A 16183-nucleotide genomic window follows, 5' to 3' on the forward strand; every position below is an offset into this window, starting at 1 on the left:
TCTAATGCAAGAACATACAAACAAAAGGAAGAAAAAGTACAGCACAGAAAAGCTCAGAGACATCACTCTTGAGTAAAGCCTAAAAAGAACTGCTAATATAATACTAACTGAAAAAGACCTCAAACTGGGAGAAGCTACCTTCCCACCATTTGATTTTCTTTTTTTTTTTTCCCCAGAAAAAGAAGAGCTTGTACCTGATTTATAAATAAACAGAATTAACTAAGCAGAATTAAAAGATACTAGGCTCCATGACTGATTTCTCCTTCTAACTGAAAGAACCTGAAGAATCCTAGTTTTTGGATAGTCTCTTGAATCAAAAAGATGAACCAGTAGATTTTGTGAGCAATTCATCAACTTTATTAAATCTTCAAAATTTTGCAAAGATAAAGTGAATGGAAAACTGTTCTGAGTGTAGCTGTCAATGATTCACTATCAAATCAGAAAGATGTATAGAGTAGGTGTCTTTTTTATGTCTGGCATTAATTGTGATTTGGGTAACAAAACAAAAATTAAGCAACAGAAAAGGCTTTGAAGACTATAACAGATTACGAACTAAACATCAACAGCATCATTATGACAACTAATGTTTTATTTATTTATGCTCCCATTAAAATGGAAAAGCCTGGATCGGGTGGAGGAAAGGAAAGAACAACTTGAGTGTCCAGAGGGAAAAAATGCTACTATACAGTGCAGGGAAGGGCAAAAATTACTGGGACAAAAATTATGAGACTGGGCAGAAGGCAATTTGTTAATTGGTCTTTTTTATTTTCATTCTGCCTCATCTTGTAATTTTGAGCATTTAATCCAGTTTCATGTCATGGTCTGTTGCTTTTTCTATTCAAATGGCAATTTCAGTATGTCCTGTGCTGCTTTAGCAGTAATAGTAGTGTTGTAACGAGGTTGATACATGGATAAAGGGAGAGCTAAAATGTATTATATTACCATCTGTTGCAAAAAACCCCCATAAATCTGCATGCAAAGAATGAGTATAAATTCAGACCATTTTGCTGAAGCTAGTTACTAGTAAATATTCATTTTATGAAACTAATAGCGCTTGAAATATAGACAATGTACATGACATAAAATTCAATACATTTTTTGCTGCCTTTTAAGAGTCAAATTGTATTGGGTCTGGCTGAGATGGAGTTATTTTTCCCCATAGCAGCCCTGTAGTGCTGTGCTCTGTATTGGTAGCTAGAAAGGTGTTGATAACACACCAGTGTTTTGGCTACTGCTGAGCAGTGCTTGCACAACATCAAGGCTGTCTCTCCAACATTCCCCCCCACCCTGCCCAACAGCACGCTGGGGCTGGGCAAGATCTTGGGAGGGGACATAGCCAGGACAGTTGACCCAAACTGACCAAATGGATATTCCATAGCATATGACATTAGCTCAGCTATAAAAGCTAAGTAAAGGAAGATGGAAGGGAGGGTATACATTATTTTACGTTTGTCTTCCGGAGCAACCACTACGAGTGCTGAAGCCCTGCTTTCTGGGAAGTGGCCAGACATCGCCTGCCAATGGGAAGTAGAGAATAACATCATCTGTTTTCCTCTGCTTTCGCTTTATTAAACTGCCCTTATCTCGACGCACGAGCCTTTTGTTATATATTTTCTCCCCTGTCCAGTTGAGGAGGGGGAGTGATAGAGAGGCTTTGGTGGGCACCTGGCACCCAGCCAGGGTCAACCTACCACATCCATATACCTGGTCTATAATGCACTAAATTCAAGATCAAAACAGCATAATTTATTGCATCTGAATGTAGCATTTATCCAAGTAATATATTTATTTCATCACATAGGTAGTAGACTACGTAGTTTTCCGTGAAAGTTATTAACATGACGCAGATTGATTTATTTCTAATGGTGTACGCTAGAAGAAAACAGGGTATGAGGAAAGATTCACAAGTCAAGAAATTTAATTAGAAGTGTTAGAACAAAGGTCTTTATTTCAAGGACTTAACAACAAAGGCTAAAAGAAGTGGAAAGTTCATTTTGTGAATGTATGACAGTTCTCTAACCAACAGCAGTGGAAGTACTGAGTTACGCTGATGTCAACTTGGTAATAAACAAAAACACTTGGTGAAAAGAAGCAAGTCATGATGAACTCAGTGGCTTTTGTTCAAACCTCTGTCCAGTTTTTAATATTTTTACCTAACCCACAAGGCTAAACAATGTTACTATGTGTTATTAAAAATGAAGGAAAGAGTGTGTGCACGTTTGACTTCTTGCTATTTATATGTTTGGCTATCCATTGTTTACATGAGAGAAACAAGACTGGCTTGACTGGAAGGTTTACTGCTAGAAGGGACATATTTGTCCTCAAATAAATCTTATAATATCAAAAGGTGTCCCTTCTGATAAGTATTTGCTGCTATGCAGGCATAAATGACTAGCCAGTAAACCAGAGATAATATAATACAATTCTGCTTCTGTGGAAAAATTCTGAAGCTATTCCAAGAAGCTGAAGCCAGTGTCAATGCAACAACCTCTATGGTGACCAAAGTCATATATTTATCTCTGAATTATGCATAAAGTTCAAGAAAGGAAAACAAACACGTCAGTGGAAGAGACGAAATGTGAATAAGTGATGAAAAGCCGAAGTGACCCGTAAAGCACAAGCACGAACTGTTAAAAATTATGGTAAGAACAAATGAGTCATAGTTCCTTTTAAAAATTGACAAAATGACCGAGAGACCTCATTTATGAAATCCTATGCAAATTGATTACTTTGGTATTCCGCTGTACATTTTTTTCCTGAGTTGGGAACAACTTCTAATACTAAGGTTACCCCCTATTTCCTATTAATGGTTTACAATGTTATCAGAGTTAAACAAGTTGGCCTTAAATTTGACACACAGAATAACCTCTTTGGAAAGATTTTTTGGAGGGGGAAAAAAAAAATCAGTCAAATGATCTGATAATTTTCTAGAATAAGACTAGAAAAATAAGTTTTCACCATGATTACAAATAAGGAAAACAAAGCAGAAATGTAGAGTATATTTTAGAATGTTATACCATTTAGATTTATTTTATTTGGGGAAGGGTGGGGGGTAAGGATATCTTGTACTTGTTGACATATCAAAAATTCTACCACAACTGAAAATGTATAGAAAAAGTACAGGAGTAGCTGGAAAATAAAGTTCTTCCCAAAGCACAGTTTCCATACTTTTAGTAGACAGGAGGACTTCTGTAAGGTGAGACGTCAACTCTCTTTCAGAGTTGAGCTGTCCTGGACTTTTCCAGCTGCCTTGGACTGAGAAGAAAGGGGTTTTGTGCTACAACAATACTGGAAGCTGTGGGCTCACCATATACTGGCACTGGACTGAAAGAAAATCTCTCTCCCTCCCGTATATTTCACTTGAATGCACAAGAGATTAGAGAGAGACTGACTTTGCAGCTTCATGCTATGTTCAGTATGATCTAATAGCTGGATAGGAAAGGCACAGACCTATTTTCGTTTTCACTACAAATTCTCACCCTTTCCTTTCTACTGACCTTAGGTCCAAGGCAGAGTGAGAGAGCTGGGCTAGCAAACTGATCTGGCAGATCCAAGCTGGAAAGAGCCCAGGGTAAAGCAACTTAAAGTAAGAACTTTAAGAAAAATGTGATGTATGAACAAAGCCTGCCTAGGATATGAGACGTATATCTTTATTAATAAGAGGGCAGAAATTGCTCTCCTTTGTCACTGTGGGAAAGGCAGGAAGAAAGCTGTATTATTCACTCCAAATGAAATTTAAACTGGGATTTAGGAAAAACTTCTTTTTTTAAAACTCTAGCAATGATGAAATGCTGGAAGAGGATGCCCAAAGAGCTATCTCCATCAGTTAAACTTTTAAAGAACAAATTAGACAAATATCTGCAGTGAATCTACTTCAGTGTAAATTTTGGATTAGATGATCTCTTAATGTCTCTTCTGGCATTATATTTTTAAGGATTCCATTTGATATGTATTTGATATCTTAAATTCTAAAATATTTCTAGTATTCTAAAAGTTTTCTTAACACAGAAAAGTCTGCAAAAGAAACTGAGTTCCAAAAGGTTTCTTCCATCATCATCATCAGTTATTAGTGCCTCTGGAGCCACTTACCTTGGATTTTTCCTGCAGCTATTAAGTCTTTCTAAAAATCATGATGCAATTACCTCTATAGCTAGAATACTACAAAAACAAGACCTCTCTATTCTCATTCCCCTTAAGGCCATGATCACTGAAAAAAATAACATGGTTATCTATTAAGCTGTCGTGGTTTAACCATCCCCAGCAAGAATATGCCCCATGTATGCTTCTGCTTCACAAAATGTTCTTACCACTTAGAAAAAAAATCAGAGAAGAAATAGCTACAGATAGCTACGGTAACAACCTTCAATTACAAACAACAAAATATACACATTTCAGATTAATTGATTTGGACGCAGTATGCACTGTTATAGAGAAAGCTGGGGTATATGGTACCTCATCTAAACACTGAAATGCAGGACTTGCTGTTACATCAGTGGATCCCTCATCTCGGCTATAAACTGTTGGAGCTAGAGCACAGATAGGCTGCTCCTTCTTGATTTCCAATTCTGTGTCACTGGAACTGGAACTTTCTTCACCAGCCTGACTCATTGTTTGAAGTTCTAGGAAGTAACAAAAACCCAAAAATAGTTAATTAGATCCAGGGGTATATATGACTGTGCAAGATAAATGTGTAGTGTAAAGCACACAACATCGACATGCGAGACACATGTTCAAACAACAAAAGTCACAACGTGAGCAAACCAGGTGTGTCTACAGTTATAACTTCATGAAAGACTTGTAAAAGGCTGCACTGTCACTCTATCGTTGTTTTAGAATCTTTAAAATCCTCTAATAGTTGGCTATATTACTGTCACATAAATGTTAGACAACATGCAAAACAATATTTCTTAAAGAACAGGCACTGAATAATAGGTTTTGGCTGGAAAAGGCCTCTGGGGTCATCTAGTCCAATCTCCTGCTCAAAGCAGGGCTAACTTCAAAACTAAATTGACTTGCTTAGGGCTTTGACCAGCTGAGTTTTGGAAATCTGTTAAACTGGGGAGTCCAGCCATTGCCTTCAGGCAGGTCCTTAGAAAGGAAATCCCCAAGTGGATGGGACTTCTATAGGTATAACTGCTATAAACTTTTCTCTGTCATTTCCATAAGACTAATCCAAGAATGTGCTTCCCCTTCTCTCCATCCAACGTAAGCCCATCCTTCACGGTGTCTGTTGACCTTGCAAAAGGAACCCCTTCACAGAACACAGAGATCTTGAGTATAAGAACTGGTCTAACTTGTGTGAGTAATATCATTATTCATGTCTTTAAGTCATTGCATAGCCATACTTAAAAAAACCCAAACCCAACAAATAAACCCTGAAACCATACAAAAAGAGAAAACATGATATAAAATCTGAGAACAGGAGGTACAAAAATACTGGAAAAAATAATTATTCTGAAATGTCCTTATGTCAGAGCTCCTATGTAGTACTAACATTTCAGTTATGTACCAGGTTACATGTTTAGTATCTGTGATCTCTGAAGTAACCTTGAAAAATATCCAAGTCAGCTAATTCAAGAGTAATAATAAAACTCACAGGATTCAAGCTATATTTTGATCCCTAGTACAGTGTGGGAATCCCTTTTTTCTTCCCCAAAAGAAGGAGCTTTACAAGAGGCTAAAATCCAAATTTTATAATCGTAGCTTGGTATAAGCTTTATCCTGAAGATTTCAAATTAGGTAACACAGTTTTTTAATAAATACACAGAGAGAGAAATAAAAGAAAGTTGGAACAAGTAGGGTTGTGGAAAAGATAACTTTCCTCCAATTATATTTGAGAAAATCCCACTTTTATAGCTCTCATTTAGGAATAGAAATCTCTAAGATTCTTGCATTAGGAACAGCTAGATCAAGGATATTTATTAATTACTTCTGAACAAGATGAGACCTAATGTCATCAAGTTACTATAACTTCATGTAACTTCACTTTGTGTTTACTATCTCAGTCCAGCACTTGAGAATTATGTTCCCAGGCATCAGTCATCAGAACTGTCTGAAGTGTGTGAAAATGCTGACATGGAAGAGGGAAATGGGAGGTGGAATACAAGGGGATGCAATGCTCCTGGTACCCTGATAAGACAGCAATGTCTACCAGGTTGGTACTTGTCATTTTATCAAATGCCAGTTAATAGCTGCCAAAAACATCTTCTGGCATAACACCACGTTAAGAGCTTTGTATATTCAAAGAGTTTTAAAATACCTTTTGCAAGAAGGCAGCATAAAACAAGAAACAAACATTTCAGGAGAAAGATGTAAAGACAGCTGGGATGATTAAAGGGAGGCAATAAGCATCTTACAGAAGGAAGAGAGGGGTCAGAAGGGCTTCTGAGGCACACAGAAATCTTGCCATGACATAGGGAGACAGGGGAGCCATAGAGTATTTGTAGAGCAAAGCACAGTGGAAAGTGGAGACACAGCGCACATGGAGGAATTCAAGAATTCCTTTACAAGTTCTCTGAAGTTGGCTTTAGATGAAATGAATAGACAAATCAGTATCACAGCATTTTAGTTCAAAATTTTGGGAGAAAGATTGCCAACTTCTGCAGGTGTTCACCTGACAGCAGCAGGTCTTTCTAGATTAATTATTATGCAGAATAACTATTCTGCAGAGAACATCGTATTCTGCTGTTGGACAAAATCATTACAAAACACATATCAGCTGCCAAAGATGCAGAACCCACCTCAATTTAGTCAGTCTTGACATCATTCAGCCTTTCTCTGCTGAAAGAGAGCTTTTTATTATAAATCAAGGACAATCAAAATTAAAACTGTAATAAAATCAAGAAAAAATTTTAATAGTATATACCAGATATCTCCAATTAAACAACCAGAGCAATTTTGCATTCCAAAGCCAGAAAGCTGACAGTTAAGAAAAATCTAATTTCTTTTTATAATTGTGGTAAGAAGATGTATATAAAAATGTTGCATTGTGTGTATCTACCTGTTGAAAAGTCACTTGTCTATAAAGGTAGTGACATTTAAACTGGCAAGTTTATGACTTTCTTCAGTGCTGTTTGGAATTCCTTCAGGAACATTTTGACTTTTAGAGAGATTTCAGCGGCTGTATTTGCTTATGGAAAAAAAAGCAATTTCATGATCCCTCCTGGAGGAGTCAAAACATTGTGAAACCACTGTAAACATCAGAGATGCCAAGAAATAAACTCTGAAATACTGTACATAAACATGTATACACATTTATAAATAGAGAGCAATTTTTCATCTATAAAGAACTGCTGAATATTTTAGCATATGCATTTCATGTTTATGGCTGCTGCTGCTGCTTTATTTGTTCCTCTAAACATGCTGGAAGAATTTAGACAGAGGGAAAAGCACAGAGTCAGAAACTCTAAGCAGAACAATGCCAAAACCCGAGACCTTCATGGGTGTAGGCATTTTTGTCGATACTTGTATGTGCAACATAGAGTTGATGCCAGTCAAAAAAATACACTTCCTCACAGTACGGTAGTACAAAAGAGTCCTCACCAAGACTCCAATTTGCTGGGCAGGGAGAGAACAAAAACAATCTTCTGAATCTGAAAAGTTTATAATATTATGTTAAGACACAACTATAGACAGCTAAGACAGAGGAAAACAATTAGCCCTAGCTAGTGTGATAAGCGCTAGTGTCCACTCCTTTTTAAGAGGGAAGGGGACAGACTGTAACAAAAGATATGTACATTTATGGGACATCAAAATAAGTTTAGCATTCGTCAATTACCTACTACATAATTAAATTTAAAATTCAGCTTATACAAAATTGGATATATAAAGTTCAAAAAGTGGAAAATTTGTATTTTTGCTGTATCTGATAAATAAACAGTCTAATTCAGATAGAAATGAAAGTTGGCATGATTTTTAAATTTACAGAATAGTTCAACAAATATGGATGTTTTCAAACTGTAGAACTGCAAGTAATATCACAGCCTTAATCCAACACACAGAATTGCAGAGAAAGGGAATTACAAGTCTGTTTTGCAACCTGGGTCAAATCAGGCTGAGAACTGTCTTGTGAAACAGCTTCAGGACAGCAATAATAATAAAAGTCGGAACTCAGATTCCCAAGACTAATGTCAGCACCTTTACTTCAGTATCTCTCTAGCAAACAGCAATGTTCATACACAAGTCAGTGCAGAATCCAGAGAGGTGATACTTAGCTGCACTGACTCTTTCCAGACTGACAGATGCAAAAAGCAGTAAAATTTCATTCTGAACATGAAGAGATGCAGCTCCATATATGAAGATGCATCCACTAGACTAACTAAGAAGACACAAAATTTATAAAAATCTCTGTTGAGGAAACTACACTTCAACTGATCGACTTCATTAACATATACCAATGAGCCCCTTTAAACTTTATCTTAATCCCTTGCATTTATAAAATTAGAATCATAGAATCATTTAGGTTGGAAAAGACCTTCAAGATCATCAGTTCCAACCATTAACCTAACACTGCCAAGTCCACCACTAAACCATGTCCCTAAGCACCACATCTACACGTCCTTTAAATACCTCCAGGGATGGTGACTCAACCACTTCCCTGGGCAGACTGTTCCAATGCCTGACAACCCTTTCAGTAAGGAAATTTTTCCTAATATCTAACCTAAATCTCCCTTGCCTCAACTTGAGGCCATTTCCTCTTGTCCTATCACTTGTTACTTGGGAGAAGAGACCAACACCCACCTCACTACAGCCTCCTTTCAGGTAGTTGTAGAGAGCGATAAGGTCTCCCCTCAGCCTCCTTTTCTCCAGGCTAAACAACGCCAGTTCCCTCAGCCGTGCCTCATAAGACTTGTGCTCCAGGCCCCTCACCAGCTTCGTTGCCCTTCTCTGGACACGCTCCAGCACCTCAATGTCTTTCTTGCAGTGAGGGGCCCAAAACTGAACACGGTATTCAAGGTGCAACCTCACCAGTGCTGAGTACAAAGGGACAATCACTTCCCTGCTCCTGCTGGCCATGCCATTTCTGATCCAAGCCAGGATGCTGTTGGCCTTCTTGGCCACCTGGGCACACTGCTGGCTCATATTCAGCCGGCTGTCAACCAGCACCCCCAGGTCGTTTTCTGCCAGGCAGCTTTCCAGTCACTCTTCCCCAATCCTGTAGCGCTGCATGGGGTTGTTGTGACCCAAGTGCAGGACCTGGCAGTAGGCCTTGTTGAACCTCAGACAACTGCCCTTGGCCCATCAACCCAGCCTGTCCAGATCCCTCTGTAGAGCCTTCCTACCCTCGAGCAGATCAGCCCTCCCGCCCAGCTTGGTGTCATGTGCAAACTTACTGAGGGTGCATTCAATTCCCTCGTCCAGATCATTGACAAAGACAGTAAACAGAATTGACAGCAACACTGAGCCAATAATTAGAAAAAGATTTGGGTTCAGAAAAGCATCAGTAAGATTTTGATACCAGTCACACAGTCTTACCCTTCAAGCCCATGCTTTTTTAATTTCAAGCACAAAGGGGAAAAAAAAAGTATTAAGCACATTATTTTTCTCTGCCATTGTTACAGAATTAAAGGTATGAATTCATCATTAGAATAATATTAAACTATTTACACTGTTATTGCTGGAGGCAAAAACTATTATATGTTGAAGAGTATGTGTTAAAATAATATCTTTTCAATTACAACTTTTGTATGAATGTACATTCAAAATAATTTATAATTTCAGTCTGATAACATCAGGCCAGACTGGGAAGTCTGTGAAGTCAATTAAAACAACAAGCAGTTATTTGTGTAAATAGTCTAACTCCAGTGGAAATATTTATGGAAGTAGCTAATTACTAGTATCACATGCAGGTTCGCAACTGGACTTATAGATGGTACATTATACATTGACATATATGCTACTTTCCTTCCTGATGGAAATTATCAGTTTCTTAATATATTCCCTCCCTCATTCTTTGCTGCCACGCAAATCTGATCTGTTTCAGTTAAAGCTGGGTTAGTTACATTGGTGTAGACTGGCATGTAAATGCTCCAACTCACAAGAGATTTTTTTTTGTTTAACACAAGTCTAAGGTTTAGCCAGGTTTAAACAAATGGGTGTAAGTTCACGTTAAGCTGAGCTGAGGCCATAGACATAGATCTCCTTCCACAGCCAGCTGCATCCATGGATGTTACATATTATTTCCTTCTCTTGCAGCAGGAGATACCTTCCTCATCAACACTGATCTGCAAGAGGAACAGCTTTATGACTACTTTCTCAGGCAAAATCAGCTAAGGAAGTCTGAAAAATTTCAACCAATGTTATGAGCTCAATTGGCTAATTTTTCTGGAAGTTGCTACAGAGCACCTTCCCATCTGCCTGCAGGCAGCGAGGATGGCAGGAGACAGGCAGTACCCAGAGCAGGGCGGCAATGAACAGAACCTCAGATGAACAGTGAGGCATAGAATCACAAAATCATTTAGGTTAGAAAAGACCCTTAAGATCATCAAGTCCAACCATAAACTTAACACTGCCAAGTCCACCATTAAACCATGTCCCTAAGTGCCACATCTACATGTTTTTTTCAATACCTCCGGGGATGGTGATTCAATCACTTCCCAGGGCAGCCTGTTCCAATGCTTGATAACCCTTTCAATGAATAAGTTTTTCCTAATATCCAGTCTAAACCTCAGGATATTTATCTACATCTTCATGCTACCTCTTTTTGCACACAAATATTAGAAAATAAAAATTAGTCTGAAAACAAGACAACTGACTTGGTGTTTCATGCTGCATTAGTTAGAAAAATTATGTAATGTAGTTGGAACATCAGAACAGCAATATCTAGTCAGACCAAAAGCTGATCTAGCTCTGCATACTTCCAGCCATCACCGGATGCCTGGGGACAGAAGAATCCACCAGTCACAGTGTGGTGATGCTTCCCTGAACTCATCCCATCTTTGAACTCATGCAAAACTTCCATTATCTGCAAAATCCAGGGGAATGGAGATTTTCGTCTTATCTCTGCATGATGTGAGCAACCAGAGCTTTTTGTTTGTTTTAAATCTGGCTCCTTGATGCCACCCAGTTCTTATACTGGATGAGTCACTGAATAATCACAACATTTCCATGCCACTAGGTTTTTTCTAATGTTGTATATTCATTTGATAGTCCTTTTTCCAGGCTGAAGAAGCCAATCTACCTGCTGTCACTGGCATGGGAGCCCTTCTCTGCCTTACACTGTCCTTGTCATCCTTCTCCAAAACTTTGCCAGTTCTACCATATCCTCTTCAAGGAGAAGGGAAGAGATGAGAGCTACAGATAATATTAATTACACAGGAGTACGATGGATTTATTCAATCACACAGTGATCTTTTCATCCCCTAAAATTTTTTATTTTCTAAATGCTTCTTTCCTAAAGTTAAAGCTTACAGTCTTGCAAGCAGCAGACCTCCTATTTTAGCTGGGAAGAGCCTGTGCTTCAGCATGAAGGGATGTATCTTTAAACAACAAAGCTATGCCAACATTAAATGATCATTAAAATTAAAATTACATCATGTACAATAGGGCATTATAATATGCATGTACTTCAGAATGGATTGTTTGATTTGACTGTACAACCTCATAGACAACTACTTTGGGAGAATGAGAGCACACCGCATACGTAAACTGCTTAACAATTTCTGTTATAAGTTCCATTGTTTCTCCTTGTTTTTAAGTTTCTGCTATTTGGGATGGAATCACCCTGAGCCACACAGACTTTATCTGCTGGAGTTCTAATTAGATATGGCTAAGACAGGGAGAATTTGAATGGTAAGATTTGCCACTTCCCTTTTCATGTGGTTTCCATGAGGAACTTAATTTCCTCAGAGAATTTCTGGTAGCGTGACAAACAAAAAATCCCTGAAATCCAAACCATTGTGTGCTTTGGAGATTGCCTCCCTCTGCCACTTCTGAGAAGAAATGGTTACCATCACCATACACACACTAAAATACCGAGGGAAAAACAAAGCATGCTTTGCCTACCCGCTGAAACCTAGACATGCTTTGAGAACTAAGGCTCAAGGAAGCAGTTCAGAAATACATCACTGAAAAAATTACAAATTACAAAATACAAATAAAAGAACTAAACCAGTGTAATACAAATATTTCATAATAGAAACACATGAGAATTTTTAATAAAATTGGAAAAAATATCCTGACTACATGAGAATTTTTAATAAACTTGAAAAAAATATCCTGACTACAAAATTCTTAAGCCTTATGATATGGAGGAACGCTGATAAGTAGCTAGCCCTGTGTGCGGTGAACTTTGCCCAAATGCTGGATGTTAACTCAAAGTGTTCTTGCATCTGCAGGTAGGAGCTTCAGCATGGGTGTAACACCAGCAAGAACACTCCTGCAGGGCGGCCCCATTTTCCCGAGCAGTGAAGTCACATTATTTCTTCATTACAATTATAGCAAATGGGTGAACTTAATCCTGCCCAGGCAGACAAACTTTATGCCCTGTGGGGACCTGAAGCAGTCTGATCTTATTCTGTGATTAATTACAAATATAAAAGTTCAAAAAATGTATTCCTTCTACAGCCTCTCCTGTATATTCTTTTTATTTAATTCCTCTTCCCTTGAAATATCTCTCTCACTTATCTTAGCCTAAAAGCGCCTCTGATAATGCTTTGGCTTTAAAATCTATTCTATAACACTTTATAACGTCCAGTTTTTGTTATTTTTTGCACGAAATACAGAAAATTCTTTGGCCTGAAACAACACTGTAACTAAATATATGGCAAAATATATGGCAAAATGGCTAGTAAGCATTGTAATTCAATAAGGAATCACGCAGGCATGTTGAAATTGGAGCTCTAATATAAATCTTAATTTATAAATTTGATATAGTTTTCTTTTCCTGCAAGTGACAAGTCAGAAAATTAAAGATTAAAATAAATCTCATTTTACGGTTGGACTCTGCTATGTGCCATACCAGCTGATATGGGATCGGCTGGAATTCAATCAAGAGCATTGAAATGAAACTGAATCAATATTATAGTCAAAATATAGATGGCATAAGTAAAACATGAAAAACATGAGGTTTCATATGTATGGAGAAAGAAGAACTTCTTCCTAGCAATTACTTTTATCTGTTTTCTTCAGTATTTTTAACCATATAAGTAAGCTTAGACTGTATCTAATGAAAAAAACCAACACAAAGCAGTGAAATATATACATAGGTAAGGCTTAAGCATCTTTCAATGGTTTCTTGAACAAAGTTCTCAATCACACAAAACTTTAAAATATTAAAGATGATGCATAGCATAGTACAGAGCCCAACCTGATAAACCTCTGCCTACGCGATGAGCATCAAATACCAAGATACTGGAGGAAAAGGAGGCAGTTGGAAAGCAGCACTAGCATTTAAGAGGAGATAGGAGACAATGATAAGGAACAGCAGCACTGACTGCAGGGAGAAGGTGGTGGCAGCGGTAGGTCCCACCTAACCAAAGACCTGGGATTCCCTTTGAACAGTCCATTAATAGAGTTATTTGTTGAATTGGCTGTCATCTAGTGGAATTATAGCACATTGCACCACACTTCTTACAGGTCTGTAACGGTTTCCCTGACAAATTATCTAACAAACATTTAGATTTGCTATTTGGTCTCAAGAGTGAGAATTTTTTAATATTTTTTCCAAAAATCAACTATTTCTGAAGATGTGAAAAAAATTATTTCTATCCCCTGTCATGTCCCAAGATATTTCTTGATACATTTTTGTCTTTCTAGAACTATTTTCCTATACTAAACTGCCATATGGCAGGCTGGCCCTTTTTGTGTTTCATTTAATGATTTTTGAGACTGAATAATGTAAACCAATGAAATAATTTAACTTGAAGGGCCTTATTGATGAATATGAATGTTTATTAAATTTTCCACAGTGAAAATCACAGATGGACCAAAAAGCTAGGGCCATCTTCTTTCCTCTTGGACACTCAGATCTCATTTCAGATTCATAATCAATGCCAGACAGTGATAAAAATGGAAAGGAGGCTAAGGAGTTGAAAAGAGCTTGATGACCAAATATCATATTGCACAGCTTGCACAGTTATTTTTGGAAAAGAGGAAAAACAACATATGGAGTACAAAAGGCAGCAAATAAATAAAGTAACAGACCCAGATTTTACTATTTCTTGTGCTGCAATGTAGGTAAGACAACGCACCTTTCTGTCCACGTTACACTCTCGTTATTGGCAGTAAACTACATCTATGACAAGAATGCAGCCCCTGACTTTACATGATCTATGCCCACATCCCCTACCTCTTCTTTTTTTTTAAATTATAGTATAGTGATAATGTGGACTATGAAGTCCATAAAAGTCTCTCTAACCGAATTCAGGAGTTCCCCACTTGTCTGTAAACCCTATAAGGACAATCGTCTCATGACGTATTTGCACAGAACTCAGGAAAATATTTATTTGGCTGGCTTTAGAACTGCTAGGCTGTTTGTTAACTCCTAAAAATCAGTCACAGTAAATAACATGTTAACAGAGCTGTCTCTACAGAGACCAATTCTGGAGCTCTGCGACACCACTTTTAAAAAAACTGTTTTTCCAGCACATCTGCCAAACTGCTTCTTCATCCTCTGACCGAGGACATTTCAACGCCTGCGGTCTCACTGTAGGCTTAAGCGTAACAAAGACCAGGCTGCCACCCAAAGCCCCGCCATTTCCCCCTTCCCATTTCTCTCTTCTTCCCTGCGTCCTCCTTGCAGGGGTTAAATGCCGTGGCTGCAGAGGCTGCTGCGTCAGGGAGCTGAGCAGGCTGAAACCCAACCAGCACGGCTCTTCCATTGGAAACCGCGGCTTGGCTGCACCACGATCAGCCGAAGGGGACCACGGAAAAGGCCCTCACGCCGAGGCACCTCGTATTCTCACGCACGACATGGCCTCCCGGAGGACTCCCGGCACCCAGGGAGGCGGGCGGGCGCCGGCCCACCCGGGACTCCTCAAACAGGACTGAGGCGGCCCCGAGGCCCGGCGCCGCTGGACTCGCTTCCCACCTCTACGTTAGGGCCGCGGGTTTGCCTCCCCCGATCCCGACCCCGGTCCCGGCCTCGGACGCCGCGAGTCCATCCAGGCCGCGCAGCCCCCGGCCCGCCGCAGGGCCCTACCTGTGCGGCCGCGGCCGGCCCGGCCCCGCCTCGCCTCGCCGGGCGGCGTCCCCCGTCCCTATGGCGACGCCGGCTGGCCACCTCCGGCCTCCCTCGACCGCCCCCGGCCCTCACCCTCGCTTCCGATTGGCTTTAGCGTCCCGCCCCGCTGCCCAATAGCAGCAGACGACGGAAATGCTCCGCCTTCCCCCCTTGGCTGATAGGCCGATGAGGACGGCCGGCGTCGCCCGTTTTCCGGCGACTGTAGTTCCTTCCGCCCGCTGGCGAACTACGACTCCCGGGAGCCTCCTGGGTGGGCGGGGCCGGCGCCTGTCGCTGCCCGGGCGCGCGCCAGCGGCCACCGCCTGTTTACCGGCCGCCCCGGTGCCTCTCCCCGCCTGCAGCCGCGTCACGTGACGTGGCGGGGCGCGGGCGGGGGTAACGGCCGTCCGCCGTGAGGAGCGGCTCCCTGCCCCGTCGCGCCGCGCCGCGCCCCGCCTCGCCTCGCCTCAGGGGGCTTCTGCCGCGGCTCCCCGGGGCCCCGCCGGGCGGCATGAGGGCGCTGCCCCCGCGCTGGGGGCCTCTGGCGCTGCGGGCGGCGGGCGGGTGGTGGGGGCCGCCCGCCCCCCGCCGCGGCTGCAGCGGCTCCGCCGAGGCCGGCGGCCGTAAGCCCCTTCGGGAGTGGGCGCTGGCGGTCAGCCCGCGGGGGCGGCTGCGGGTGCGGCTGCCCTGCCAGGTGAGCGTCCGCCCGCTGGACCCGCAGCGCTACCCGGGCGCCGACCGCGTTCTGGTGGCCGTCAGCGGCGCCGGCGGCAGCCCCCCGCCCCGCGGCCGGCAGCAGGACCGCGTCCGGGTGGAGTACGACGAGGCGCTGGAGCAGATGGCGATCGTCGCGGACGGCGTGGACAGCAAGACCGCCGTGGACGTCAGGACGCCCGTGAAGTTCGGTGGGTGAAGCGGCGGGCGGGGGTCCCTCGGCGGGCGAGCCGGCTGGGCGGCCGGCTGTCGGCCCTCTCCTTGCGGCGTGCTGGCACGGGGAGCCCGCGGGGAGAGGGGGTCGGTCCC

At 41.4% G+C, this 16183-nt stretch overlaps 2 protein-coding genes across 5 annotated transcripts in view; one reads left to right on the top strand and one right to left on the bottom strand.

Moving 5' to 3' along the window:
* Window positions 1-15181, bottom strand: part of CCDC146 (coiled-coil domain containing 146) — a 76242-nt gene extending 61061 nt beyond the window's left edge. Inside the window, exons 1-2 of the mRNA XM_075024768.1 lie at window positions 15140-15181; window positions 4453-4619 (exon numbers count right to left, since the gene is read on the bottom strand). Of these exons, the coding sequence (XP_074880869.1) occupies window positions 4453-4608 (156 nt within the window). The 5' untranslated portion in view covers window positions 4609-4619; window positions 15140-15181. The remainder of the gene's footprint in view (window positions 1-4452; window positions 4620-15139) is intronic.
* Window positions 15182-15487: 306 nt separating this feature from the next.
* FAM185A (family with sequence similarity 185 member A) overlaps window positions 15488-16183 on the top strand; it is a 51116-nt gene continuing 50420 nt past the window's right edge. For 2 of the 4 annotated variants that reach the window (XM_075024790.1, XM_075024789.1), the window contains exon 1: window positions 15491-16065. In XM_075024790.1, coding sequence (XP_074880891.1) covers window positions 15672-16065 — 394 coding nt within the window. In that variant the 5' untranslated portion in view covers window positions 15491-15671. Of the gene's footprint in view, window positions 16066-16183 lie in introns of all 4 variants that reach the window. The other 2 variants (XM_075024791.1, XM_075024788.1) reach the window with 2 other exon arrangements.

The sequence above is a fragment of the Buteo buteo genome, chromosome 4, assembly GCF_964188355.1.
Source record: "Buteo buteo chromosome 4, bButBut1.hap1.1, whole genome shotgun sequence".
Lineage (NCBI taxonomy): Eukaryota > Metazoa > Chordata > Aves > Accipitriformes > Accipitridae > Buteo > Buteo buteo.